The sequence below is a fragment of the Elephas maximus genome, chromosome 11, assembly GCF_024166365.1.
Source record: "Elephas maximus indicus isolate mEleMax1 chromosome 11, mEleMax1 primary haplotype, whole genome shotgun sequence".
Classification (NCBI taxonomy): Eukaryota; Metazoa; Chordata; class Mammalia; order Proboscidea; family Elephantidae; genus Elephas; species Elephas maximus.
Genome location: NC_064829.1, coordinates 104732610 through 104759344, shown reverse-complemented (window position 1 = coordinate 104759344; position 26735 = coordinate 104732610). Strand labels below are relative to the sequence as shown.

The following is a 26735-nucleotide window of genomic DNA, read 5'->3' as shown; positions in this document are numbered from 1 at the left end:
AACATTTATCGGGCATGGTCTGTGTTCCAGGCTCTGTTCTAGGTGTCGAGGATACAGCAAGGAACAGCACAGACAGAAGTCTGGAAGCTGACATTCTAGTCAACTACTTTAAAGGTTCCTTAAACATCGTCACCCCCAATTTACAGTTAAAGAAACTGAGGCGTAGAGAGACCATGGAGGTTTTGTGAAGATCATTGTCATTGGCAGCAGTAGAGTCCTGATAATCTCCCAGTCCTGCAGCTCCCCTTCTAGTCCGAGAAGCAGTACATTCAAGTCCCGCTGGGAGACGGGCCTCAGTTTCTCGACTTGCTCAATGGGTAGGCCGATTGTCCCTAAGCAGGCCTCAGTTGTCTCGGCCAGAGCAATGGGCAGCGGCGCCAGCCGGCCCCTCCCGTGCGGCTGGCCTCCTCTTCCCGGCCGGCCCCGCCCCCGGAATCACGTGACGCGTGGGGGTTTTCCCGTTCCCCTTGGTGTGACGTAACGGCGCGGCACTGGCCAATGGACGCGCAGCCCGGCAGCGCCGGGGAATTCCGCTGCCCCGCCCCCGCCTGCCGCCGCCCGGTTCGGCCCGGCGCCCCCCGCCGCCCTGGGCACCGCGAGTCCAGCCGGGCCCGCGGTCCCAGCCCCTGCGCCGCTCGTACGAGCAGCGATCGTTCGCTGGACTGTGCCGCCTGGCCGTCCGGCCTCCCGGCCTGACTGCGTGCGTGCTCCAGTCCGGCCGGCCTCTGGGTCCTCAGTCCCCGCCAGCTGGGCCATGCCGAGCCGCCGCACCGCCAGACTGCCCGCTGAGCCGGAGCTGGGACCTTTGGGTAAGCGGGGCTAGGCTTCAGGAGAGGAGTTGTGGGGGGGAACTGGCGGTTCGGGGGCTCTGGGGGTCCCAGAGTAGGGTCTGGGGGTTGTTACGGGAGTCTAGGGGTTCCGCTGGGAGAGTGTGAGGGTTCCGGGGACACTGTTAGAGGGAAGGAAGGAGGCAGGGGATGGCGAAGGGGTCCGGCCCAAGGTACGAGAGAGACGTCCCACTGTAGAGTGAGAAGGGGGCGGGGCCTGACCCGGAGGGCGAGAAGGGGGCGGGGCGGCCCGGGCGGGGCTTGACGCAGAGAAGGAGGGGCGGGAGCGGACCTTGTGTGGGTGGGGGCGGGGCCAGGCTCGGAAAGGGAAGGTAAGAGAAAAAGAGGGGCCTGGTTCGAGAGGGGGCGGGGCCCGGCCATGAGGGCCATAAGGGGCGGGGCCTGGCGCGGAGAAGGCGGAGCGGGAGCTACTCTTGAGGAATAGGACAAGGAGCCTGATTCAAGAGGGGCGGGGCCCGATTCAGGCGAGGAGAGGCGGAGAGCCTGTGCTGAAAGGAGGGGGCGGGGCCTGGCTCTGAGGAGGCGGGGAGGGGGTGTGGCCGGGTGGGACTCCACCCTGAAAAAGTGAAGGGGCAGGGTCTGACCCTGAGAGGAGAAAGGGTGGGGTCTTTCCTCACTGAGGGTGAGTTTAAGGGAGAGGAGTGGGGCCTGAGTGTGAAGCAAGGTGGAGTCTCATCCTCGTGAGTGAGGGGAGGAGGCAATGTCCGATCCTGCTGGCCACCGGGGGAGGAGCCTGATCCAAAGGGGCTGGGCCAGGAGAGGGACGGGGTGGGGCCTGGGAGATCCGGTGGTCCCCTCGCTGCCCTCCATCACCTGCTGGGACATGCCTTCCTCCCTTCTGCAGGGCCTACTGACCTTTCCTCGCTCTCGCTGGCAGTTTCCAGGACCACGGGTGAGCAGCCCTCCACAGCCCCTGCCCGCCTGCGCGCAGGGAGAGGGTGGGGCCCGGTGGAGGCGGTTGGGCACTCCATTGTCTGGGAGGGTCACCGAAGTCCACTTCAGCCCTCTCTGTCAGGCTGTCTCTCCCTGCCCTTTGAAATGGGCTCCCCCGGTGCCCCGATCCCCAGCTTAGGAGCTGGACAGGTAAACTAACCACCCATTGACGTCTATGAGGAACCCTGTTTGGAGAGTCGCCACAGTGGTACAGCGGTAACGATTGCCATCTTGGGTCCTGGAGCTGGGATTAAATGCTGGTGCCATCACCGCCTCACTGTGAAAACATCTGCAAGTCACTTCCCCTTTCCGGGCCTCAGTTTTCCTCATCTGTAAGATGGGTATAATATCAGTGCCTCCCTTCTAGAGGCTTTGAGAGATTACAATGAGTTGATAGAGGTAAACTTTCAAAGCAGTGTCTGGCACACAGTCAAGGCTCAGTAGCTGTTAATTGTCAAAAACAGTATAGTAATTGTTCTGACTCATAGCGACCCTATGTACAACAGAACAAAACCCTGCCTGGTCCTGCACCATCCTCACAATCGTTATTATCCTTGAGCCCATCGTTGCAGCCACTGTGTAAATCCAGCTTGTTGAGGGTCTTCCTCTTTTTTGCTGACCGTCTACTTTACCAAGCATGATGTCCTTCTCCAGGGACTGATCCCTCCTGATAACATGTCCAAAGTATGTGAAACAAAGTCTTGCCGTTCTTGCTTCTAAGGAGCATTCTGGCTGTACTTCTTCCAAGACAGATTTGTTCGTTCTTTTGGCAGTCCATGGTATATGCAGTATTCTTCAGCAACACCATACTTCAAAGGCATCGGTTCTTCTTCAACCTTCTTTATTCATTGCCCAGCTTTCGCATGCGTATGAGGGGATTGAAAACACCATGGCTTGGGTCAGGTGCATCTTAGGCTTCATTAATAGCAATTATTATTACTGTTGTTATTGTTAGTCTATAACAGTGGTTCCTAACCCTTCCTGTGCATCAGAATCACCAGGGGGTCTTGTTAAAACAGATTGCTCAGTCTCACCCCCCAGAGTTTCTGATTTCGGTGGATCTGGGTTGAGGCCTGAGAATTTGCGTTCCTAGCAAGTCTGGGTCTCTGGGTGGCACAAATGGTGAAGTACTCAATCACTAACCAAAAGGTTGGCGGTTCGAACCCACCCAGAGGTGCCTCAGAAGAAAGGCCTGGTGATATGCTTTTGAAAGGTCACAGCCTTGAAAATGCTGTGGTGCACAGTTCTACTCTGCAGCACGTGGGGTCGCCATGAGTCAGAATCAACTCGATGGCAACTAGTACTGGTAGCGAGTTCCCAAGAGGTCCTGGGAACCACGGGTCCGTCAGCCTGCACAATCCAAAATCCGGTCCTGTCCAAGGAAATGTCGACTCTTGACCAAGTTATGGCATCCCCTTACTTACAGATTTGCTGGAATGGGGGTGGGGGACAGAGATCGAGTCCCATCACTGTCAATACTCAGTGACCTCAGTGTGCTGGGCCTGGGCCTCTCTCTCAAGGTGGAATCTTGGGGTGGCCACCAGAATTGCTGTCTCGGCTGTGGAGGAGGTGCTTCTGGTTCTCCAACAGGTCTGTGAGTTTTGGGAGGAGGTGAGAAAGTGGGGATGGCATCGGGAGACAGGTATTGTCCAAGCTCTGGTTCTCGGTAGGAACAAAGCTGGAACTTTGATGACTTAAGACCTAGATCTTTGGTTTCAAGTGAGAGTAATTTATGACATCATCCTTTCAATAAGGATGTTCTGGGCCTGACCCTTTGCTGAGCGGTGCTGGAGACACAGCTGTGCCTGAGACAGCCCCGGCCCTGCCCTCCTGGGAGTTCCAGCCTAGATGGGGAAACACACAGGCAAACAATTAATTAAAAGTGGGATTATAAAATATGATAAAAGTAATGAAGAAATCACGGAGTTAATTATATAGAATAATAGAGAGAACTACCGAGAGTGGGAGGGATTGAAATCCAGGCAGGCTTCCTGGAAGAGAGGAGAGTGAAATCTGGTTGTAGAAGGAAAGTTTCATTTTGATGGGCCAGGCACATGCTAGGACCTGGGGATATGGTGGAAATGGGACAGACACATTCCCCACTCTGTGATGCTCCCAGTCTATGGGGGGGAGCAAGATTCAAACTACCATAATGCAAGGTAAAGTTAAATCCTAATCAGTGTTAGGATATTTGAGCAGGGACTGAAGGAGGGGGCCATGCAAAGAACTAGAGGAAGAGCATTCAGGTGGAGACCAGCCTGTGCAAAGGCCCTGAGGCAGGAAAAACAGCCAGTTCTCTGCTGTCTTTTACACTTGCTCCTGGTCCATCCTGGCTGCACCTGAATGGTGGCACGTCTGTGGGTGGTTGGGGGACTGTTATTTGAGCTGAGCCCTAAATAAGGAGGAGTTCCCAATATTTCCTGACCAAAAGGGAACTTTAGATAATAATAATATTAGTGAGGCTTTGGAGAGCCTAGAATGGCTAGACCCTGTGCTAAGCAATTTACCTGAATGACCCCAAATCCTCACATTAACCCCTGAGGTAGGAGCTATTATCATCTTCATTTTATAGAGAAGGAGGCTCAGAGAGGCTAAGTGACTTACCCAAGGCCACACAGCCAGTGATCAAACCATTGTCTGTGTGGCTCCACGTCCCACACTGAAGCCATGCCTTCCAACCTCCCCACTTTACAGAGAAACCGAGGCCAAGAGAGAGGAAGAGATTTACACCAGGTCACACAGCGATGTCTCCCAACACCTTATCTAGTAGTAGCCAGCATTTATATAGAGCCCTGGTGGCACAGTGGTTAAGAGCTCAGCCACTAACCAAAAGGTTGGCAGTTCCAATCCACCAGCCGCTCCTTGGAAACCCTACAGGGCAGTTCTACTCTGTCCTATAAGGTCACAATAAGCCCAAATCGACTCGATGGCAAAGGATTTTGGTTTACGTGGCAGTTTAAGGAGTCCTGCTGGTGCAGTGGTTAAGACATCAACTGCTAATTGAAAGGTCAGGGGTTTGAACCCATCAGCGTCTCTGTGGGAGAAAGATGTGGCAGTCTGCTCCTGTAAAGATTACAGCTTTGGAAACCCTGTGGAGCAGTTCTACTCTGTCTTATAGGGTCGCTATGAGTCAGAATTGACTTGACAGGATTTAGTAGTTTAAGGAGCCCTGGAAGCTTAGTGGTTAAAGCACTCGGCTGCTAAGCAAAAGGTTGGTTGGTTTGAACCTACCAGCAGTTCCTCGGGAGAAAAGACCTGGCAATCTGCTCCTGTAAAGATTACAGCCTTGGAAACTTTATGGGGCAGTTCTCCTCTGTCCTATAGGGTCACTATGTGTTAGAATCTACAGACAACAACAGCATGTGGCAGTTCTAAGTGTTTCCCATGTGTTTCCTCATTTAATCTTCACACCAGCTCACGGGGGCAGTTGGTATGATTGTGGCCATTTTATAGATGAAGAAATCAAGGCACAAAGAGGTTAAGTAATGGGCTTAAGGCCACACAGCTAGCAAGTAGCAGAGGCAGGATTTGAACTGAGACAGTCCAAAGCTCCAGCCACTGCCGCCTATGACTCAGTCTCCCCCTGCAGTTTGGGAGCTCCTTCACGGGCCACACGACGTCCCCAGGTCATCCAGCGCAGGCACCTGGGAAGGCTTTCCAAATTGAAATAACTTGAGTTTGGCCTTCCAGTGACTGAAAGCATGTCCCTTTCTCTGTCCCAGCCTCAGTCTCCCCATTTGACTAGTGAGAGTGTCTTCCCCACCCAGCTGACTTCACAGATCACATGAGATAAGAGGTGCAGGGAAACTGCTTTCCAAGGGGCAAAGGTCTGGTTGCCGGGAGCCACTCCCCAAAAGAGGAGGAGGAAGGCAGGTCTGTGGTGGTAAACCCCCACCAGCCATCAGCCAGCGTGGGCAGCCCTGGGTGCGGCAGCTGGCCCCCACCTGCTCTCACTTGCTGTGTGGGCTTCCCCGATCCTGTCAGGAATGAAGGGAGGTTGGTTGTGATTTCTCCACGGCCCCTTCCAGGGCTAAGCTTTCCCAAGGAGGTGATAAAGGGGCTTCTCTGTGGACCCGGGAGTCCTGGGTGGTGCAGATGGTTAACGCGCTCGGTACCAACCGAAAGATTGGAAGTTCGAGTCCACTCAGAAATGCCTTGGAAGAAAGGCCTGGTGATCTACTTCTGAAAAATCAGTCTTTAAAAACCCTATGGAGTGCAGTTCTACTCTGACACACATGGTCACTGCAAGTCAGCCGAATTTACTCAACGGCAATTATTTTTTTGTTTGTTCGTTTTTTCCTGTGGACCCAGCGTTACTGTTACTCCTCCCTCAGGAAGCAGGAGGGAATTCCGTATTATGGGTGGACACTTCTGGGGGACTGGACAAGAATGCAGAGCAGACAGCTACCTGAAGGCAGAGGATTTGCTGCCTTGGATCTTCAGACACCAGCCAATGACCTCCCAGGGGTCTAGGGTAGACTTTGGGGAGGAAGCACCCACATGTTTTGTTTAGAATCTTGTGGGTCCATTTTTTCCTGGTGAAGAGGCCCTTTGCTTTTCCTTGGATGACCTATATATTTTTTGGCTGCATTTGACTTAGTTTGAGGGTACCCTGACCCAGGGACCCCAACGTTGGGAGCTGGAGGGAGGGTAACCCAAGAGTGGAAATGGGGGCTGGGGTTTGGCACCCTAGGGAGTCAGAGCCCAGTGTTTCCCAGGATGGGGGAGGCTACAGGAGAAGATGGGGTGGGGGGTCTGTCTTAGAAGATGGAAAGTCTTTCCACTTTCTGAAACTCATCTTTCTCTCTCTTCCTTCCACAGATGAATTGGGTGAGTATCAAAAGGGTAGGTTTGGGGGGAGGCTGAGGGGGTGCCTAGAGGGGGTCTCAGGCTTCCTTGTTAGGAAAGGTCACCACGTGACTTTCAGGACTGTTGGGATTTTAACAAAGTACTTGGCACTTAGAAAACCCTCAGCGTATGATAGCTGCCCTCAGTGTTACTATTTCTATTATCATTGTTGTTCCCTCGTTCAATGAATTTTGCTGAGCACCTTCCAGGTGCCAGGCACTATTCTAGGCCCTGGGAGTTTGACCTCGAGTAAAACGAAGCCCCTGCCCTCTTGGAGAGGCCACTCTAGTCAGGGAAGCAGTAGGAAGACAAACAAATGGACTAGATAATGTTGCATGGTCTTAAGGGCTGTGAAGGAAATAAACAGAAAGGGGAGAGATGGCCCGGGGGAGACACCTTAGATAGAGTGAATCAGGGTAGGCCTTTCAGAGGAGGTGACATTTGAGCTGAGCTCTGAAGGATGAGAAGGTGCCAGCAAGGGTTGAACGGGGGAAAGAGCAGAGCAGGCAGATGGAGGAGCAACGACAAGGCCCCGAAGAGGGCTAGGCTTGGTGGGTCCAAGGAACAAAACAGAGTTGGAGTGGGCTGAGAGGGGTGGCGGGAAGCAGTGAGGCCCAGGAGGTCAGCAGGACCAATCTATGAAAGATCTGTGGCCAGGATGAGAGGTGTGTGTTTGTTTTATTTCTGAGATGAATGGACAGTTTGGGGAAAGTTTGAAGGGGGAGAGTGTTGACTTTGACTCCAAGGAAGATGGAAACATGGGAGGCTTCTGAGCTGAGGAAGGACAGCCTCTGGCATTGGTTCTAACAAGATCCCTCTGGCTGCGTGTGGGGAGCAATCTGGAAGGAGCCAGGGCGGGAATGGGGAGCAGTGAGCATCAAGGAGGCAGCTCTAGTGGTCCAGGCCAGGGGGTGGACCAAGGTGGAGGCAGTGCGGATGGGGAGAAGTGGTCAAAATGTAAATACATTTTCAAGGTAGGGTCAGAAGAACTGCGTGGATTGGACATCGTGGGTAGAGGATGGTGGTCTGCTCTCTGAGATGGGCATGGGTAGGGCAGAGCAGGTATTACTGTTATTAAAAGGGGGAACACAACATGATTGGTGTCATTGGTTTTATTGATTGGCACACATGAAAAATATTGAATTGGCAAATGTGTTTTCTTTAGTTTTACAACAATAAAAAAGAGGGGGGAGATGAAGGCAGGGGAACCTGTAAGTTGGCCCTTACCTTCATCCAGGTGAGAGGTGACCAAGTGGGGGAGCTATTACAGAGAGGAGTGGACACGGGGCGTTCAGGAGAAGGAGGAACCTAGCAACTGTGGGCTGCTGGGACTGTTAGCAAGAAAGAGGGCAGGGGCTTTGTTGTGTTCAGAGTCGCGGTTCCTGCTCTGAGCACACAGTTGGCCCTCAAGAATATGTCTTAGAAAAAAAAAATTACATCTTGAAGAAATAATGGATGCCAAAACATGGATGAACCTTGAAAACATCATGCTGAGCAAAATAAGTCAGTCGCAAAAAGATAAACACTATGTGGTCTCACTTACGTGAAATAAGCAAATATGTAGAAACCAAAGATTGTTAATGGTTACTAGGAGTGGAAGAAGGGGGGAAGGGCGAGTTGTTTGGGTTTATGTTGGTGATGGAATATTTTGGAAAAGGCTAGCGAGATATGGTGGCGTAATGTGAAAAATGTAATCCATGTCATTAAATTGTAAATGTGGACGTTGTTGTGTTGGCCAGTGTTTTGGTGTGTATATTTTCACCACAGGAGTCCCTGGGTGGCGCAAATAGTTAAGTGCTCGACTACTAGCTGAAAGTTTGGCAGTTCAAATCCACCCAGAGGTGCCTCAGAAGACAGGCCTGGCAATCTGCTTCCGAAAGGTCACAGCCGTGAAAACCCTATGGAGCAGTTCTCTGTACACACGGGGTTACCATGAGTCGGAATTGACTCCATGGCAACCAACAATATTTTCGCCACAATAAAAAAGAAAAATGAATGGGATGCCAAAGACCTGGGAAATCTTGGGAGGTAATCCAGCCTTGTCTGATAACCAGCGTCACCACTGTTTTGTTTTTTTTTTTTTTTTTGCGTTTTGCTTCTCCCGCAGAGATTATCGACGAGTACATCAAGGAGAACGGCTTTGGCCTGGAGGGGGCGCCAGCGGGCCTGGGAGAGGGGCTGCCGCGCCTGGTGTCGCGCGGGGCGGCCTCCCTGAGCACGGTGACCCTGGGCCCCGCGGCGCCCCGGCCCCCGGCCACGCCGGCGCCCTGGGCCTGCCCCCTGGGCCGGCTCGTGCCCCCTGCCCCGGGCCCAGGCCCGCGGCCGCACCTGGTCATCACGGAGCAGCCCAAGCAGCGAGGCATGCGCTTCCGGTACGAGTGCGAGGGCCGTTCGGCCGGCAGCATCCTGGGCGAGAGCAGCACGGAGGCCAGCAAGACGCTGCCCGCCATAGAGGTGGGGCGCGGGGACTAGAGGTGGGCTGGGGGGCACGGGGTTACCCACACCTGAGATTTTTCTGCGAGCATTTGTCATACAGTCCTTGGTTGGCTCAAACTGTTTGCACTAGTCTACTAACCTAAAGGTTGGAGGCTTAAACTCAGCCAGCAGTGCTGCAGAAGAAAGGCCTGGCAATCTGCTTGTCTAAAGATTGCTGTTATTAGGTGGCATCCAGTGGGTTCAGACTCATAGTGACCCTACTTACCACAGAGCGAAACACTGGGTGGTCCTGCGCCATCCTCACAATCGTTCTTATGCTTGAACCCATTGTTGCAGCCACTGTGTGAGTTCACTTCGCTGAAGGTCTTCCTCTTTTTTGCTGACCCTGTACTTGACCAAGCATGAGGTCCTTCTCCAAGGACTGATCCCTCCTGATAACATGTCCAAAATACATGAGATGTATTCTCACCATCTTTGCTTCTAAGGAGCGTTCTGGTTGTGCTTCTTCCAAGACAGATTTGTTCATTCTTCTGGCAGTCCATGGTATGTTCAAAATTCTTCGCCAACACCACAATTCAAAGGCGTCAACTCTTCTTCGGTCTTCCTTATTCATTTTCCAGCTTTCACATGCATATGATGCGATTGAAAATACCATGGGTTGGATCAGGTGCACCTTAGTCTTCAAGGTGACATCTGTGTTTTTCTTTCTTTCTTTCTTTTTTTTTTAACACTTTAAAGAGGTCTTTTGCAACAGATTTGCCCAATGCAATCCGTCATTTGATTTCTTGACTGCTGCTTCCATGGGTGTTGATTGTGGATCCAAGTAAAATAAAATCCTTGACAACTTCAGTCTTATCTCTGTTTATCATGATGTCGCTTATTGGTCTAGTTCTGAGGTTTTTTGTCTTCTTTATGTTGAGGTGTAATCCATAGTGAAGACTGTGGTCTTTGATCTTCTTCAGTGAGTGCTTCAAGTCCTCTTCACTTTCAGCAAGCAAGGTTGTGTCACCTGCATAACTCAGGTTGTTAATGAGTCTTCCTCCAATCCTGATGCCGTGTTCTTCTTCATATAGTCCAGCTTCTCGGATTATTTCTCAGCATACAGATTAAGTATGGTGAAAGGTTACAACCCTGACACACATCTTTCCTGACTTTAAACCATGCAGTATTCCCTCATTTTGTTTGAACGACTACCTCTTGATCTATATACAAGTTCCTCATGAGCACATTTAAGTGTTCTGGAATTCCCATCCTTCTCAGTGTTATCCATAGTTTGTTATGATCCACACAGTCGAATGCCTTTGCATAGTCAGTCAGTAAAGCACAGGTAAACGTCCTTCTGGTGTTCTCTGCTTTCAGCCAGGATCCATTTGACATCAGCAGTGATATCCCTGGTTCCACGTCCTCTTCTCAATCCAGCTTGAATATCTGGCAGTTCCCAGCTGCTTTTGAACGATCTTCAGCAAAATTTTACTTGTGTGTGATATTAATGATATTATCTGATAACTTCTGCATTCGGTTGGATCATACTTTCTTGGGAATAGGCATAAATGATGGATCTCTTCCAGTCAGATGACCAGGTAGCTCTCCCTCTTCCAAATTTCTTGGCATAGATGAGTGAGCACTTCCAGCACTGCGTCTGTTTGTTGAAACATCTCAGTCGGTATTCTGGCAGTTCCTGGAGGCTTGTTTTTCACCGGTGCCTTCAGTGCAGCTTGGACCTCTTCCTTCAGTACCATCGGTTCCTGCTCATTTGCTACTTCCTCAAATGGTTGAAGTCGACCACTTCTTTTTGGTATAGTGACTTTCTGTATTCCTTCCATCTTCTTTTGATGCTTCCTGTGTCACTCAGTATTTTGCCCATAGAATCCTTCACTATTGCAACTCGAGGCTTGAATTTTTTCTTCAGCTCTTTCAGCGTGAAAAATGCTGAGTGTGTTTTTACCTTTTGGTTTTCTATCTCCAAGTCTTTATATATGTCATTATAATATTTTGTCTTCTTGAGCTGGCCTTCGAAATCTTTTTTTCAGCTCTTGTACTTCCTTAGTTCTTCCATTTGCTTCAGCTGCTCAACGTTCAAGAGCAAGTTTCAGAGTCTCTTCTGACACCCATTTTGGTCTTTTCTTTCTTTCCTGTCTTTTTAATGACTTCTTGCTGTCTTCATGTATGATGTCCTTCCACAACTTGTCTGGCCTTCGGTCATTAGTGTTCAACGTGTCAAATCTATTCTTGAGATAGTCTCTAAATTCAGATGGGGTATACTCAAGGTCATACTTTGACTCTCCTGGACTTGTTCTAAGTTTCTTCAGCTTCAACTTGAACTTGCATAGGAGCAGTTGATGGTCTGTTCCACAGTCAGCTCCTGGCCTTGTTCTGACAGATGATATTGAGCTTTTCCATTGTCTCTTTCCAAAGATGTAGTTGATTTGATTCCTGTGTATTCCATATGGTAAGGTCCATGTGTATAGTTGCCATTTACGTTGTTGAAAAAAGGTATTTGCAGTGAAGTCACTGGTCTTGCAGAATTCTGTCATGTGGCCTCTGGTGTCATTTCTATCACCATGGCCGTACTTTCCAACTACTGATGCTTCTTTGTTTCCAACTTCCACATTCCAGTCACTAATAATTATCAATGTATCCTGATTGCATGTTCGATCAATTTCATCTTTGGCCTTAGTGGTTGGTGCATAAATTTGAATAATAGTCATATTAACTGGTCTTCCTCGTAGGCGTATGGATATTATCCTGTCACTGACAGCGTTGTACTTCAGGATAGATCTTGAAATATTCTTTTTGGTGATGAATGCAACGGCATTCCTCTTCGAGTTTTCATTCCCACCATAGTAGACTATATGATTGTCTGATTCAAAATGGCCCATAGCAGTCCATTTCAGCTCACTAATGCCTAGGATATCGATGTTTATGCGTTCCATTTCATTTTTGACGATTTCCAATTTTCCTAGATTCATACTTTGTACATTCCAGGTTCCGATTATTAATGCATGTTTGTAGCTGTTTCTTCTCATTTTGAGTCATGCCACATCAACAAATGAAGGTCCTGAAAGTTTACTCTATCCATGTCGTTAAGGCTGACTCTACTTTGAGGAGGCAGCTCTTCCCCTTTTGTATTTTGAGTGCCTTCCAACCTGGAGGGCTCATCTTCCAGCACTGTATCAGACAGTGTTCCGCCACTATTCATAAGACTTTCACTGGCTAATTCTTTTTAGAATTAGACTGCCAGGTCCTTCTTCCTAGCCTGTCTTAGTCTGGCAGGTCAGCTGAAACCTGTCTGCCATGGGTGACCCTGCTGGTATTTGAATACTTGTGGTGTAGCTTCCCGCATCACAGCAACATGGAAGCCCCGACGCGTGTTGCCTAAAGATTACAGCCAAGAAAACCCTATGGGGAACCTATTATACCGCCACAGTAGTTAAAACAGCCTCGTACTGGTACAACAACAGATACATAGACCAATGGAACAGAATTGAGAATCCAGTCATAAATCCATCCACATATGAGCAGTTGATACTTGACAAAGGCACAAAGTCAGCTAAATGGGGAAAAGACAGTCTTTTTAACAAATCGTGCTGGCATAACTGGATATCCATCCGGAAAAAAATGAAACAAGACCCATACCTCACACCATGCACAAAAACGAACTCAAAATGGATCAAAGACCTAAATATAAAATCTAAAACAACAAAGATCATGGAAGGAAAAATAGGGACAAAGCTAGGAGCCCTAATACATGGCATAAACAGTATGCAAAACATAACTAACAATGCAGAAGAAAAACTAGATAACTGGGAGCTCCTAAAAATCAAACACTTATGCTCATCCAAAGACTTCACCAAAAGAGTAAAAAGATTACCTACAGACTGGGAAAAAGTTTTTAGCTATGACATTTTCGATCAGCTTCTGATCTCTAAAATCTACATGATACTGTAAAAACTCAACTACAAAAAGACAAATAGCCCAGTTAAAAAATGGGCAAAGTATATGAACAGGCACTTCACTAAAGAAGACATTCAGGTAGCTGACAGGTACATAAGGAAATGCGCACGATCATTAGCTATTAGAGAAATGCAGATCAAAACTACAGTGAGATTTCACCTCACTCCAACAAGGCTGGCATTAATCCAAGAAACACAAAGTAATAAATGTTGGAGAGGCTGTGGAGAAACTGGAACGCATATGCACTGCTCGTGGGAATGTACAATGATTTGGTGCTTCCTTGAAAAGCTAGAAATAGAACTACCACGTGATCCAGCGATCCCACTCCTTGGAATATATCCTAGAGAAATAAGAGCCGTTACGCGAATAGATATATGCACACCCATGTTCATGCAGCACTGTTTACAATAGCAAAAAGTTGGAAGCAACCAAGGTGCCCATGAACGGATGAATGGATAAATAAATTATGGTATATTCACACAGTGGAATACTACGCATCGATAAAAGAACAGTGATGAATCCGTGAAACATTTCATAACATGGAGGAATCTGGAAGGCATTATGCTGAGTGAAATTAGTCAGCTGCAAAAGGACAAATATTGTATAAGATTACTATTATAAGAACTTCAGAAATACTTTAGAGAAGAGAATATTCTTTGATGGTTATGAGAGGGGAGAAGGAGGGAGGGAGGGAGGGAGAGGGGTTTTCACTAATTGGATAGTAGATAAGAACTATTTTAGGTGAAGGGAAAGACAACACACAATACAGGAGAGGTCAGCACAACTGGACTAAACCAAAAGCAGAGAAGTTTCCTGAATAAACTGAAGGCTTTGAAGGCCAGAGTAGCAGGGGCGGGGGTCTGGGGACCATGGTTTCAGGGGACATCTAGGTCAACTGGCATAATAAAATCTATTAAGAAAGCATTCTGCATCCCACTTTGGAGAGTGGCGTCTGGGGTCTTGAACGCTAGCAAGCAGCCATCTAAGATGCAACGATTGGTCTCAACCCACGTGGAGCAAAGAAGAATGAAGAACACCAAGGACACAAGGTAATTATGAGCCCAAGAGAAAGAAAGGGCCACATAAACCAGAGACTCCATCAGCCTGAGACCAGAAGAACTAGATGGTTCCCGGCTACAACCAATGACTGCCCTGACAGAGAACAAAACAAAGAACCCCTGAGGGAGCAGGAGAGCAGTGGGTTGCAGACCCCAAATTCTCATAAGACCAGACTTAATGGTCTGACTGAGACTGGAAGGACCCCAGAGGTCATGGCCCCCAGACCTTCAGTTAGCCCAAAAGAGGAGCCATTCCTAAAGCTAACTCTTCAGACAGGGATTGGACTGGACTATGGGAAAGACAATGATACTGGTGAAGAATGAGCTTCTTGGATAAAGTAGACACATGAGACTATGTTGGCATCTCCTTTCTGAAGGGAAGATGAGAGGGTAGAGAGGGTCAGAAGCTGGCCAAATGGACAGGAAAAGAAAGAGTGGAGGGAGGGAGTGTGCTGTCTCATTAGGGGGAGAGCAATTAGGAGTATATAGCAAGGTGTTTATAAATTCTTGTATGAGAGTCCGACTTGATTTGTAAACTTTCACTTAAAGCACAATAAAAATTAAAGAAAAAGAAAACCTGATGGAGCAGCTGTGCTCTGTAACACATGGGGTTGCCCTGAGTTGGAACCAACTCAATGGCAACATGTTTTTTTAAAAAAAATTGTTCAAATACACATGTTGTTGCTGTTAGTTGCCGTCCAGTCAGTTCCAACTCAGAGTCATGACGACCCATTGTGTGCAGAGTAGAACTGCTCCATAGGGCTTTCAAGGCTGTGTCCTTTCTTTCTCTTTTGTTTCTATTTTATTGTGCTTTAGATAAAAGTTTACAGAGCAAATTAGTTTCTCATTCAAAAATTTATACACACACTGTTTTATGACATTGGTTGCAATCTTGTAATATGTCCACTTTCACCCTTTCCACCCTGGGTTCCCCGTTTCCTTTCTGTTCATCCAGTTTTCCTGTCCCTTCCTGCCTTGTCGTCTTTGCTTTTGAGCAGGTGTTCTCCATTTGGTCTCGTCTACTTGATTAATCTAAGCAGCATGTTCCTTATGTGTGTTATTGTTTGTTTTATAGGCCTGTCTAATCTTTGGCTGAAAGGTGGACTTTGGGAGTGGCTTCAGTTCTGCATTAGCAGAGTTTCCGGTGGCCATAGCCTCGGAGTTCCTCTAGTTCTGTCAGACCCTAAGTCTGGTCTTTTTTGTGAATTTGAATTTTGTCTACGGTTTTCTCCCACTCTGTCCGGGACACTTTATTGTGATCCCTGTCAGAGTGGTCAGTGGTGGTCGCTGGGCACCATCTAGTTCCTCTGGGCTCAGGCTGGTGGAGGCTGTGGTTCACGTGGTCCGCTAGTCCTTTGAAGGCTGTGTCCTTTCAGAAGCAGATCTGCAGGCCTGTCTCCGGAGGTGCCTCTGGGCGGGTTCAAACCGCTGACCTTTTGGCTAGTAGTCAAGTGCTTAATCATTTATTCATACGTGTATAGTTATTGCTGGTGGTATTGCCGGACTCAGTAATTCTGTTATCTGGCTCGAGGTTGAAAAAAGGTTCAAAAGGGTCTTCAGAGAAAGGCCTCCTTCCTGACATTTGGGCAATGTTTATCAAAATTCTTATTTCTCATAATGGTGTATAGCCTCCTGGTTTACCTTGAACTTTACTTGACAACCAAAGTACCCAGGTTGGAATCCCAGCTCTGCCATTTACTGGCTGTGCAACCTTGGGCAGGTTACTCAGTCCCTCAGTGCCTCAGTTTCCTCCTTTACAAAATAAGGATCTATTAATTTCCTTCATGTATGTCTCACATAAATTTCTGTCAGCGCAAGTGTAGGTCAAAGACAATTTCACAGATAGTCCCAAATTGCCCTCCTTGGGGGTTGTGCTGGCTAGTGTTTCTCTCTGCTGTGTCTGAGAGGTCTCTTTCTTCACACCTCCCCAACACAGATCCTTCACAAGCTTCTGGACCTTTGCCCAAATCATTGTTTTTTGTTTAAATTTTATTTTGTTGTTGTTGAGAATATACACAGCAACCAAAAAAAACCAAACCCGTTGCCATCGAGTTGATTCGGACTGGTAGCAACCCTATAGGACAGAGCAGAACTGCCCCATATGGTTTCCAAGGAGCACCTGGTGGATTTGAACCGCTGCCCTTTTGTTTAGCAGCTGTAGCTCTTAACCGCTATGCCACCAGGGTTTCCATACACAGCAAAGGATACACCAGTTCAACAGTTTCTACGTGTACAATTCGATGACTTTGATTACATTCTCTGAGTTGTGCAACCATTCTCACCCTCCTTTTCTGAGTTGTTCCTACCATTAACATAAACTCGCTGCCCTCTAAGGTTCCTATCTAATCTTTCAAATCACTGTTGTCAATTCGTTCACCTATAGATAGATCTTAGGAGCCCTGGTGGCGCAGTGGTTAAATACTCGGCTGCTTATCAAACCCACCAGCTGCTCTGCAGGAGAAAGATAGTTCAGTCTACTCCCGTAAATCTTACATCCTTGGAAACCCCATGGGGCAGTTCTACTGTGTCCTATAGGGTGTCTATGGGTCTGATTCGACTCGAGGGCAGTGGAATTGGTTTTTGGTTTAGATAGATCTCAAAAGAGCACAACACTCAAGGCAGATGCTCTTTACTAGTTAAGCTGACTATTGTTTGGTTTTACAAAGACTTCAGAGGATATTTTTGGTTTAAAGTACCCAACTAGTTCTTGAACCTGAATTTTGTACCAATCATTCCCTCAGCCGCGGTGCTGGCCACAGCTTTCTCCCGGGGCTCCAGCTTCCAGTCTCCTCCAAATTCCCTAACACTACACCTCCGCAACTCCTTTGCTCAGAAGCCTTCCTAGGCTCCCCAGTGCCCTGGGGAGGATGCCCAAGCTCCCCCCAGGGCCTCCAAGACCTCTGGTTGTCTGGGTCCCACTGCCCCTCCTATCTAGCACCTCCTCTCTCACCGCCTTCTAACCGCTGTTGCTGTGTACCATCAAGTCGATTCCTACTCATAGTGACCCCATGTCACAGAGTAGAACTGCCCCATAGGGTTTTCTTTGCTGTCATTTTTTTTTTTTTTAACTTACTGTGTTTTCGGTAAAAGTTTAGGCTCCCATTTAACAATTACTGTATGAATTGTTCAGAGACATTGGCTCCATTTAACAGTTACTATACAAATTGTTCAGAAACATTGGTTACATATTTCACAATGTGTCAACATTCTCCTAATTCCCTCCTGGATGTTTCTCTTCCAGTAATCTGGTTTCCCCATCCTCTTACCCTTTCATTTTTGCTTTAGAGTAATTGTTGACCATTTGGTCTCATATAGATGGTTTTTTAAAGGTGTGTACTACTCATGGGTAATATTCTTTGTTTTACGAGCCAGCCTGTTATTTAGCTAGAAAGTGCCCTCAGGAGGTAGTTTCGGCTGAAGGTTTATGGAGTATCTCAGGGCAGTAGTCTCAGGGAGTCCTCTAGTCTCAACCGGTCCAGGAAGTCAGGGCTTTTCAAGGATTTGAGTTCTGTCCCATATTCTTCTCCCCTTCTATCAGGATCCATTTATTGGTTGGTTGTTATTTTATTTGGCTCCAGCTAATATAGGGGTTGGAGCCCTGGCAGCATAATGGTTAAGAGCTCGGCTCCTAACCAAAAGGTCAGCAGTTCAAATCCACCAGCTGCTCTTTGGAGACCATATGGGGTAGCTCTAGTCTGTCCTATAGGGTCACTCTGAGTCAGATTTGACTCAACAGCAGTGTTTTTTTTTAATGTGGCCGTAGGTCTCTGGGTGGCACAAGTGATTTGAACCCACCCAGAGGTGCCTCAGAAGAAAGGCCTGGCAACCTGCTTCCAAAAGATCACACCCTTTAAGACCCTATGGAGCAGTTCTACTCTGTACCACATGGGGTCTCCAGGAGTCTTGGAGTGTGGCCAAGAGCGGCATGCAGTCATTGGGACGTTTTAGTTAAAAACATGGTTTACTTTGATATGCTTGTGCCAAATGACTGGTTTTTCTCAGGAATTGTGCAGTTGTGGTGAGGATTGGGGGGAGGCAATTTTTTTTTTTTTGTACTTTAGGTGAAAGTTTACAGCTCAAGTTAATTTCTCATACAAAAATTTATATACATATTGTTACGTGGCCTATGTGACAGCATGCTCCTCTTTTCCACCCCGGGTTTCCTGTGTCCACTCAACAGCTCCTGTCCCTTCCTGCCTTCTCATCCTGCCTCCGGACAGGAGATGCCCATTTGGTCTTGTGTATCTACTGGAACTAAGAAGCACACTCTTCACCAGTATTTTTTTATGTTTTATAGTCCAGTCTAATTTTGTCTGAAGAGTGGGCTGTGGGAATGGTTTTAGTTCTGGGTTAACAGAGCATTTGGGGGCCATGGCTTCGGGGGTTCCTCCAGTCTGGGTCAGACCATTAAGTTGGGTCTTTCAACACGAATTTGAGTTCTGCTCCACAGTTTTCTCCGGCTCTGTCAGGGACTCTGTTGTGTTCCCTGTCAGGGCGGTCATTGGTGGTAGCCGGGCACCATCTAGTTCTCTTTTGAAAAGTTTTCAACCTACTTCAAGTTTCCAAGAAGAGTACAACTTTTGCTACATTGACTTTATGTCTTTCAGTCTGTCTGTCTCTCTTTCTCTGTATATGTAGAGATCTATAGAGAGAAATTTGAAAGTAAGTTGGAGACATGGTGACACTTTACCCAAAATATTTCGGTGTGTATCTTTTGAGATCAAGGACACTTTACAACAATGTTGTTGTTAGTTGCTGTTGAATGGATTCTGACTCATGGCAACACCATGTGTGTCAAAGTAGAACTGCTCCATAAGGTTGTTTTTTTAAACTGTGTTTTTGATGAAGGTTTACACAGTAGTTTAGGTTTCCATTCAACAATTTCTCCACAAGTTGTTCAGTAACGTTGGTGACATTCTTCACAATGCCTAAACAGTCACGTTATTTCCATTCTGGTTGGTCTGTCTCCATGCGTCTAGTTTCCCTGACCCCTTACATTCTCATCTTTGTTTTAAAGTAATTGTTGACCATTTGGTCTCATATAGGTGATTTTTTAAAGGAGTACAGTACTTATTCATATTCATCTTTTTTTGAACATTTTATTGTTGCTTAGGTGAAAGTTTACAGAGCAAATTAGTTTCCCATCTAACAATTTATACACTTTTTTTTACTTGGCGGCATTGGTTTATTTTTTGAGCCAATTTGTTATTTAGCTACAAGGTGACCTCAGGGGTTAGTTTTGGTGCAAGGTGTTCTGTAGGGTTTTCAAGGCTGTGACCTTTTGGAAGCTGATTGCCAGGCCCTTCCTCCCAGGTGCCCCTGGGTAAATTAGTAGCAGGGCACATAACCGTTTGTGCCACCCAGAGACTCCTTATCAGAGAGATTTAAAAGTAAGTTGGGAATATGATGACACCTCACCCAAAATATTTTGGCATGTGTCTTTTGAGAACAAGGACGTTTTTCTACAGTGTAAGACCTGCATCATCACAACACCATTATCATGCTGAAGAGATGTAATGTTCATACAAGGATATTATCTAATATTAAGTCTATATTCTAATGGCCCCGGTTGTCCCCAGAATGTCCTTTATTTGTTGTTGTTGTTGTTAGGTGCTGCCGAGTCGCTTCTGACTCATAGCGACCCTATGTACGACAGAACGAAACGCTGCCCGGTCTGGCGCCATCCTCACAATTGTTGCTATGTTTGAGCCCATTGTTGCAGCCCCTGTGTCAGTCCATCTCATCGAGGGTCTTCCTTTTTTCGCTGACCCTCTACTTCTGGTGTCCTGTCTTCTGAAGTACGTCTGGGTGGGTTCGACCAACAACTTTTTGGCTGGTGGTTGAGCACTTGACCGTTTGCAACACCCAGGAGCTCCTGTTGGTTCTTAGAACTTTTAATTTGTAAAATTTGCAGCAGTTTTTCTGGCTCCGTGTTGGTTTCAGTTTCATTGAGTCAGGACGATAAATGTCCAACAATAGGGATGACCTGTCTTGATATCTGGATTCAGGATTTTTATCTTCATCCTTCAGGCGAAGAAACTGAGGCTCAGAGAGGGTATGTTACTTGCTCAGGGACACACAGTGAGTTTCCTCTAGCAATACAGGTAGTCCCCAGCTTATGATGGGGTTCTCTTCTGACAAATTCCATTGTAAGTTGATTCTGACTTAAGTCAAATACCTCTTTTTTTGTTTTTTAGTTTTCGTTATTATTGCCTTTTATTATCCATGTCATTATATATCTGGCAAAGCTTTGAACAATAAATCATAAAATTAACAGCTGTGAGTGAACATCTGAGAATGATAAAATCAGCAAATTACACTTTGGAATGTATTGCTAACAATTTTGCCCATTGCCGTCGAGTCGATTCCGACTCCCAGCGACCCTGTAGGACAGAGTAGAACTGTCCCATGGAGTTTCCAAGGAGCGCCTGGTGGATTTGAACTGCCAACCTTTTAGTTAGTAGCTGTAGCTCTTAACCACTGTGTCACCAGGGTTTCCATTACTAACAATGAGATTTTAAAAAAAAAAAAAAAGAACAATCGTAAGTGTGGTTCGTCGTAACTCGAATACGTCAAAAGTCAGAGACTACCTGTAATCACCTTTACTGAGTGCTCTTGTGTGCCAGGTGCTTTGTATGCTTAATTATATCCATTTTACAGATGAGGGCAGTAAGACCAGAGAGGTTTATCACACACGGCCAATGGCAGAGCCTGGGTTTGGCGCCAGGTCTGGTTTACTCCAAGGTTACACATTTTATCCAGCACTCCATGTGGCATCTCAAGGATGGAATGCTTTCGGCCGTGGAGTTTTCATAAATCCTGAGACTGGTGATGCCGAGCTTTTCGGAATCTCCTCATATCAGAGCTGGGAACTGGTTAAATGAATGGCTTTAGCCCTATTTGACTCAATGAAATGTACAGATAATATTACCTACTTCCACTCATGTCGGAAACCCTGGTGGCGTAGTGGTTAAAAGCTATGGCTGCTAACCAAAAAGGTCTGCAGTTCGAATCCACCAGGTGCTCCTTGGAAACCCTATGGGGCAGCTTTACTCTAGTCCTATAGGGTCGCTGTGAGTTGGAATCGACTCAATGGCAATGGGTTTGGTTCTTTTTTTTTTTGACCACTCATGTTGTTGATGTTGTTAGGTGCCGTGGAGTTTTTTTTCCGACTCATAGCAATCCCGTGTGACAGAGCAGAACTATCCCACAGGGTTTTCTTGGCTGTAATCTTTATGGAAGCAGGTTGCCAGGCCTTTTTGCAGGTGCTGGGTGGGTTTGAATCAGCAATCGTTCCGTCAGCAGCTGAGCATTTAACCACTGTGCCACCAGAGCGTCTTTCTTCTCTCATAAACCAAAAAAAAAAAAACCCAACCTGTTGCTGTGAGTCATACCGACTCACTGCAACCCTATAGGATAGAGTAGAACTGCCCCCTAGTGTTCCCAAGGACCGGCTGGTGAATTCAAACTGCCAACCTTTTGGTTAGTAGCTGAGCTTTTAACCACTGCGCCACCAGGGCTCCTTTCATAGTCACCCCCAAAATCAATAATGCCATAACTGTAAAATAAAGGAGAAATAAAAGGAAATTACTACATTATGTAAGCATATTTCCATCACCCGTCTGTCAAGTTGTCGTACTGTGGTGGCTTTCGTGTTGCTATGTTGCTGGAAACTCTGTTGCTGGAAACTCTGCCACTAGATCCCCCATAGTGGACAGATTTCAGCAGAGCTCCTAGACTAAGACAGACTAGGAAGAAAGGCCTGGCAATCCACTTCCAGAAATCAGCCAATGAAAACTTTATGGATTACAACAGAACGTTGTCCAATTGAGTGCTGAACGATGAACCTCCTAGGCTGGAAGACACTACACAGTAACCCCAATGGACTCAAACATACCTCCAATCGTGAAGATGACTCAGGAGAGTGCAGTGTTTCCTTCTGTTATAAGAAAAGTTGCCACAAGTCGGAGTCGATTTGATGGCAATGACCAATAACAACCACATAAGCACATCTATTTGTACGTTAATGCTTTGTCACAGTCCCGCGGCAAACATAATGAAGGAGGCAGGTGCTTGCGACTGTAGCAGACTCCTTGTTAATGTGGCAGCTACAAACGCAGCCTGACCCAATGATGCGAACTTGGCGACTTAAATGCCGCATGCGGGGTTGCCATTGGTAACTGGATTTTCCAAAGCGTCAAGCAACTCTTGTTCTAAACAAAGTCCAGTTTTCCCTCAAGTAACATGATGGCTTCAGTCAGTCGTTGCATATTCAACGTGTATTAAAATTGTGGGAAAAAGACACCATATATGTAAAACGGAGCTAGCTAAGTTCTGGGCTCTGCTCGTTTTAAACAGTTTGGTCACTGACGTGGATGTCCGCTAGGACATTCAGAAGCCTGGGAGGACACAGGACGGTTGTGTGGCACTGGCTCTGGTGTTGCAGGCTGTCTAGTATCTCTGGCCCTGTCTACTACCTGCTATGGGTCCCCATCACAGGGTCAACCAAAAAATAAACCAGTTGCCATGAAATCGACTTAGACTCGTGGTGACCCCACGTGTGTCAGAGTAGAACTGGGCTCCATGGGGTTTTCAGTGGCTGATTTTTCAGAAGTAGATTGCCAGGCCTTTCTTCTGAGGTGCCTCAGGGTAGACTTGAGCTTCCAGCCTTTCCATTAGCAGCTGAGTACTCTGTTTGCAGCACCAGGGGACCCTGTGTTAACCAACGTTGTTGTTAGTTGCCATTGAGTCAGTTCTGACTCACGGTGACCCCATGTGTTACAAAGCAGAACTGCTCCACAGGGTTTTCTTGACTGTAGTCTTAATGGAGGGTGTTCTGGTGGTGCCACAGTTAAGTGCTTGGCTGCTAACTGAAAGGTTGACAGTTTGAACCCACCCAGTGACTCTGTGGGAGAAAGACCTAGCAGTCTGCTTCCGTAAAGATTGCAGCCAAGAGAATCCTATGGGGTTGTTCTGCTGTGTCACATGGGACTGTTATGACTTGGAATCGACTCGATGGCACCCAGCAAAAACAATCTTACAAGAAGCAGATCTCCAGGCCTTTTCTTCCACGGTGCCACTGGGCGACCTTGAACCTGCAGGCTTTCTGTTAGGGGCCCTGGTGGCGCAGTGGTTAAGAGCTACGGTGAGCTACAGCTGCTAACCAAAAGATATGAAGTTCAAACCCAGCAGCTACTCTGTCCTATAGGGTCGGTTTGAGTCAGAATTGACTCGAGGGCAACGGGTTTATTACAAATGGCCCCTAGAGGGCAGCACTCCTCTACTTTGATTCACTGGTTAATTGTTGGATTTTTATAGGAGTGGCCTTGCCGAAGGTCAGAGCTAGCTGTAGAAGGCCTCAGATGCCGACAGGGCTCTGGGGTGACCCAGGGAAGCCAAATGGCCCAGTGGGTCTGTCTCTGCCACTTTATCTGCCGCTACCTGTGGTTGCTGAGCAGGAATTCCAGCCCGGGTGGCCATGACTTCCACTTTCTAAATTTTTTTATTTTTAAGGAGCCCTAGTGGCTCAGTGTTTAAGTGCTCAGCTGCTAACCAAAGCTTGGCGGTTTGAATCTATCAGCCGCTCTGTGGGAGAAAGGCGTGGCAGTATGCTCCGGTAAAGATGACAGCCTTGGAAACCCTATAGTGCAGTTCTGCTCTGTCCTGTAGGGTCTCTATGAGTCGGGACCCATCCTGTGGGAATGGGTTTGGTTGGTTTTGGGTTTTTTTTTTTTTTTTTTTAAGAGTGTCTGGAAATCTGAAAAAACGTGATATCTTGCAGTTTTTAAATGTGGACTCGAAAGTTTTCCCAGCTTTTTATTTTGAAAAATTTTAAGTGTACAAAGAAGTTAAAGGAGTAGTACAACGAACAGCTGTATGCCCTTCATCTAGATTTGCCAGTTGACATTGTACCATGTTTGGCTTATCTGTCTCGCACTACACACACACACACACACACAGAGTTTTCATTTTAAATTGATGAGAAGGTGCTGATGTTAGTAAAAAGTTAAACTTGGGCTGAACCACTTAAAAATGAGTCGTAAATATAAGGTTAACCAAACCAAACCCACTGCTGTCAAGTCCATTCTGACTCACAGAGACCCTATAGGACAGAGTAGAGCTGCCCCATAGAGCTTCCAAGGCTGTAATCTTTACAGGCTCAGACTGCCACATCTTTCTCCTGCGGAGTGGCCCGTGGGTTCGAACCGCTGACCTTTCAGTTAGCAGCTGAGCACTTTAACCACTGCACCACCAGGACTCCTTTAGATATAATGTTCCAAACCAACCCCCTTGCCATTGAGTTGATTCTGACTTGTAGAAACCCTATAGGACAGAGCAGAATTTCCGAGGAGTGCCTGTTGGATTCGAATTGCTGACCTTTTGATTAGCAGCTGTAGCTCTTAACCACTGTGCCACCAGGGTTTCCAGATATAATGTCGCTTCAACATGCATCTCCGAAGAATAGACTCCTATGCAGCTACCATATTCTTATCACCCCTAAGAAATGAGCAAAAATTCTGTATCATCATCTAATCCACGGTTCAGATTTAAATTTCCCAGCTGTCCCCAACATGTGTTTTGTAGGTTTTTCTTCCCCGTCAACTCCGGACCCAGCCAAGGTTCATACTTCGTATCTGATTGGCAGGTCTCTTTTGTCTTGCTCCTTTTTTTTTTTTTAAAGCTTGAGCTATAATTTATGTATTGTGAAGTCCCTGGTGGTGCAAATGGTTAAGTGCTCGACTACTAACTGAAAGGTTGGCAGTTCAAACCCACCCAAGGCGCCTTGGAAGACAGGCCTGGTGATCTGCTTCTGAAGGGTCACAGCCTTGAAAACGTTATGGAACAGTTCTGCTCTGCACACATGGGGTCGCCAGGAGTTAGAATCTGGTTGGTTATTTCTTTCCTGGTGGTGCAGTGGTTAAGAGCTTGGCTGCTAACCAAAAGGTCGGCAGTTCAAATCCACCAGCTGTTCCTTGGAAACCCTATGGGCAGTTCTCCCCTGTCCTACACGGTCCTTATGAGTTGGAGTCGACTTGACGGCAACTGGTTTGGTTTAGTTTTTTTGATGTTTCTTCATGGTTAAATTCAGAGGGTGCACCTTTAAGAATTTTTTTTTTGGTGAAAAGATACAAAATAAAACATATGCCACCTCAACAATTTCTACATGTACAATTCAGTGACGTTGATTCCATTCAGATTGTGCACCCATTCTCTTCCTCCTTTTCTGAATTTTCTTCTCCCTTTCACGTAACCTCTAAGGAGCCTTGGTGGTGCAGTGGTTAAGCACTCAGCTGCTAGCCGAAAGGTCGGTGGTTCTAACCTACCCAGCAGCGCTGTGGGAGAAAAGACCTGGCAATCTGCTCCCGTCCAGATTATAGCCAAGAAAACCCTCGGGGGCATTTCCGCTCTGTCACACGGGGTTGCTGTGAGTCAGAATTGACTGAATAGCACCCAACAACAACAGCATAACCTCACTGCCTTGCAAAAAAAAGGAAAACCCGTTGTTGAGTCGATTTCAACTCATAACGACCCTATAGGACAGAGTAGAACTGCCCCATAGGGTTTCTAAGGAGTGGCTGGTGGATTCAAGCTGCCAACCTATTAGTTAGCCGCTGAGCTCTTAACCACCGTGGTACCAGGACTCCCTCACTGCCCTCGGGGATGCTCCTTTGCAGGGAGGTCACAGAAGTGATACTGTGACCTTCCTGGTGCGCCCCCTTAGGAGCATCGAGTCATTTTGTCCCAACATTGGTGATGCTGAATTTGATCAAAAAGCCCTGGTGGTGCAGTGCTTAAGTTCTCAGCTGCTAACTGAAAGGCAGGCGGTTCGAATACACCTGCCACTCTGTGGGAGAAAGACGTGGTCGTCAGCTTCTGTAAAGATTACAGCCTTGGAAACCCTATAGGGCAGTTCTACTCTGTCCTATAGGGTCCCTATGAGTCAGAGTTGACTCCAGGGCAATGGTTTTTTCCCAGGTTTGAGTCTGATCACTTGGTTTAGGCGGTGTCCATCAGGTCTGTACCCTGTAAAGGTGCCTTCTCTCTTTGTAATTAGTAAGTCATTTGTGGGGTGCTACTTGGAGACCCTTTGTGCAGACCTCTAAGTGGCCAAAGAAAGTATATCCGTAGGGCCCCCAGGCCACCAACTTGAAGCCTCAGGAAGAGGCTTAGGATCTTGTTGTTGCTGTTAGCTGCCGTCGAGTCAGCCCCCGACTCATCATGACCCCATGCACAATGGACTGAAATGCAAGGTCCCTGGATGGCAGAAACAGTTTGCACTCAACTCGTAAACAAAATGTTGGTGGTTCAAACCCACCAAGCAGCACCATGGAAGAAACAGGCCTGGCAACCTGTTTCTGTAAAGATTAAAGCCAAGAAAACCCTATGGACTAGTTGTACTGTGTAACCCATGGGGCCTCCAGAGTCACAAGCCAAAAATAAAAAACCTTAACAATGGAACGAGATGCTGCCTGGTCCCGTAGCATCCCCGTGATCATTTGGGGATCTGACTGTTGTGCTCCATAGGGTTCTCACTGGCTGCTTTTAGGAAGTAGATCTCCAGGCCTTTCTTCCTGGTCTGTCTAGGTCTGGAAGCTCCGCTGACACCGGTTCAGCATCATAGCTACACTTAAGCCTCCCCTGACAGATGGGTGGCAAC

General features: G+C 47.2%; 1 protein-coding gene across 1 annotated transcript in view; it reads left to right on the top strand.

Moving 5' to 3' along the window:
* Positions 1–313: 313 nt before the first annotated feature.
* The window catches only part of RELB (RELB proto-oncogene, NF-kB subunit), a 44980-nt gene continuing 18558 nt past the window's right edge, over positions 314–26735 (top strand). Inside the window, exons 1-4 of the mRNA XM_049902419.1 lie at positions 314–393; positions 511–809; positions 1693–1740; positions 8737–9083. Of these exons, the coding sequence (XP_049758376.1) occupies positions 314–393; positions 511–809; positions 1693–1740; positions 8737–9083 (774 nt within the window). The remainder of the gene's footprint in view (positions 394–510; positions 810–1692; positions 1741–8736; positions 9084–26735) is intronic.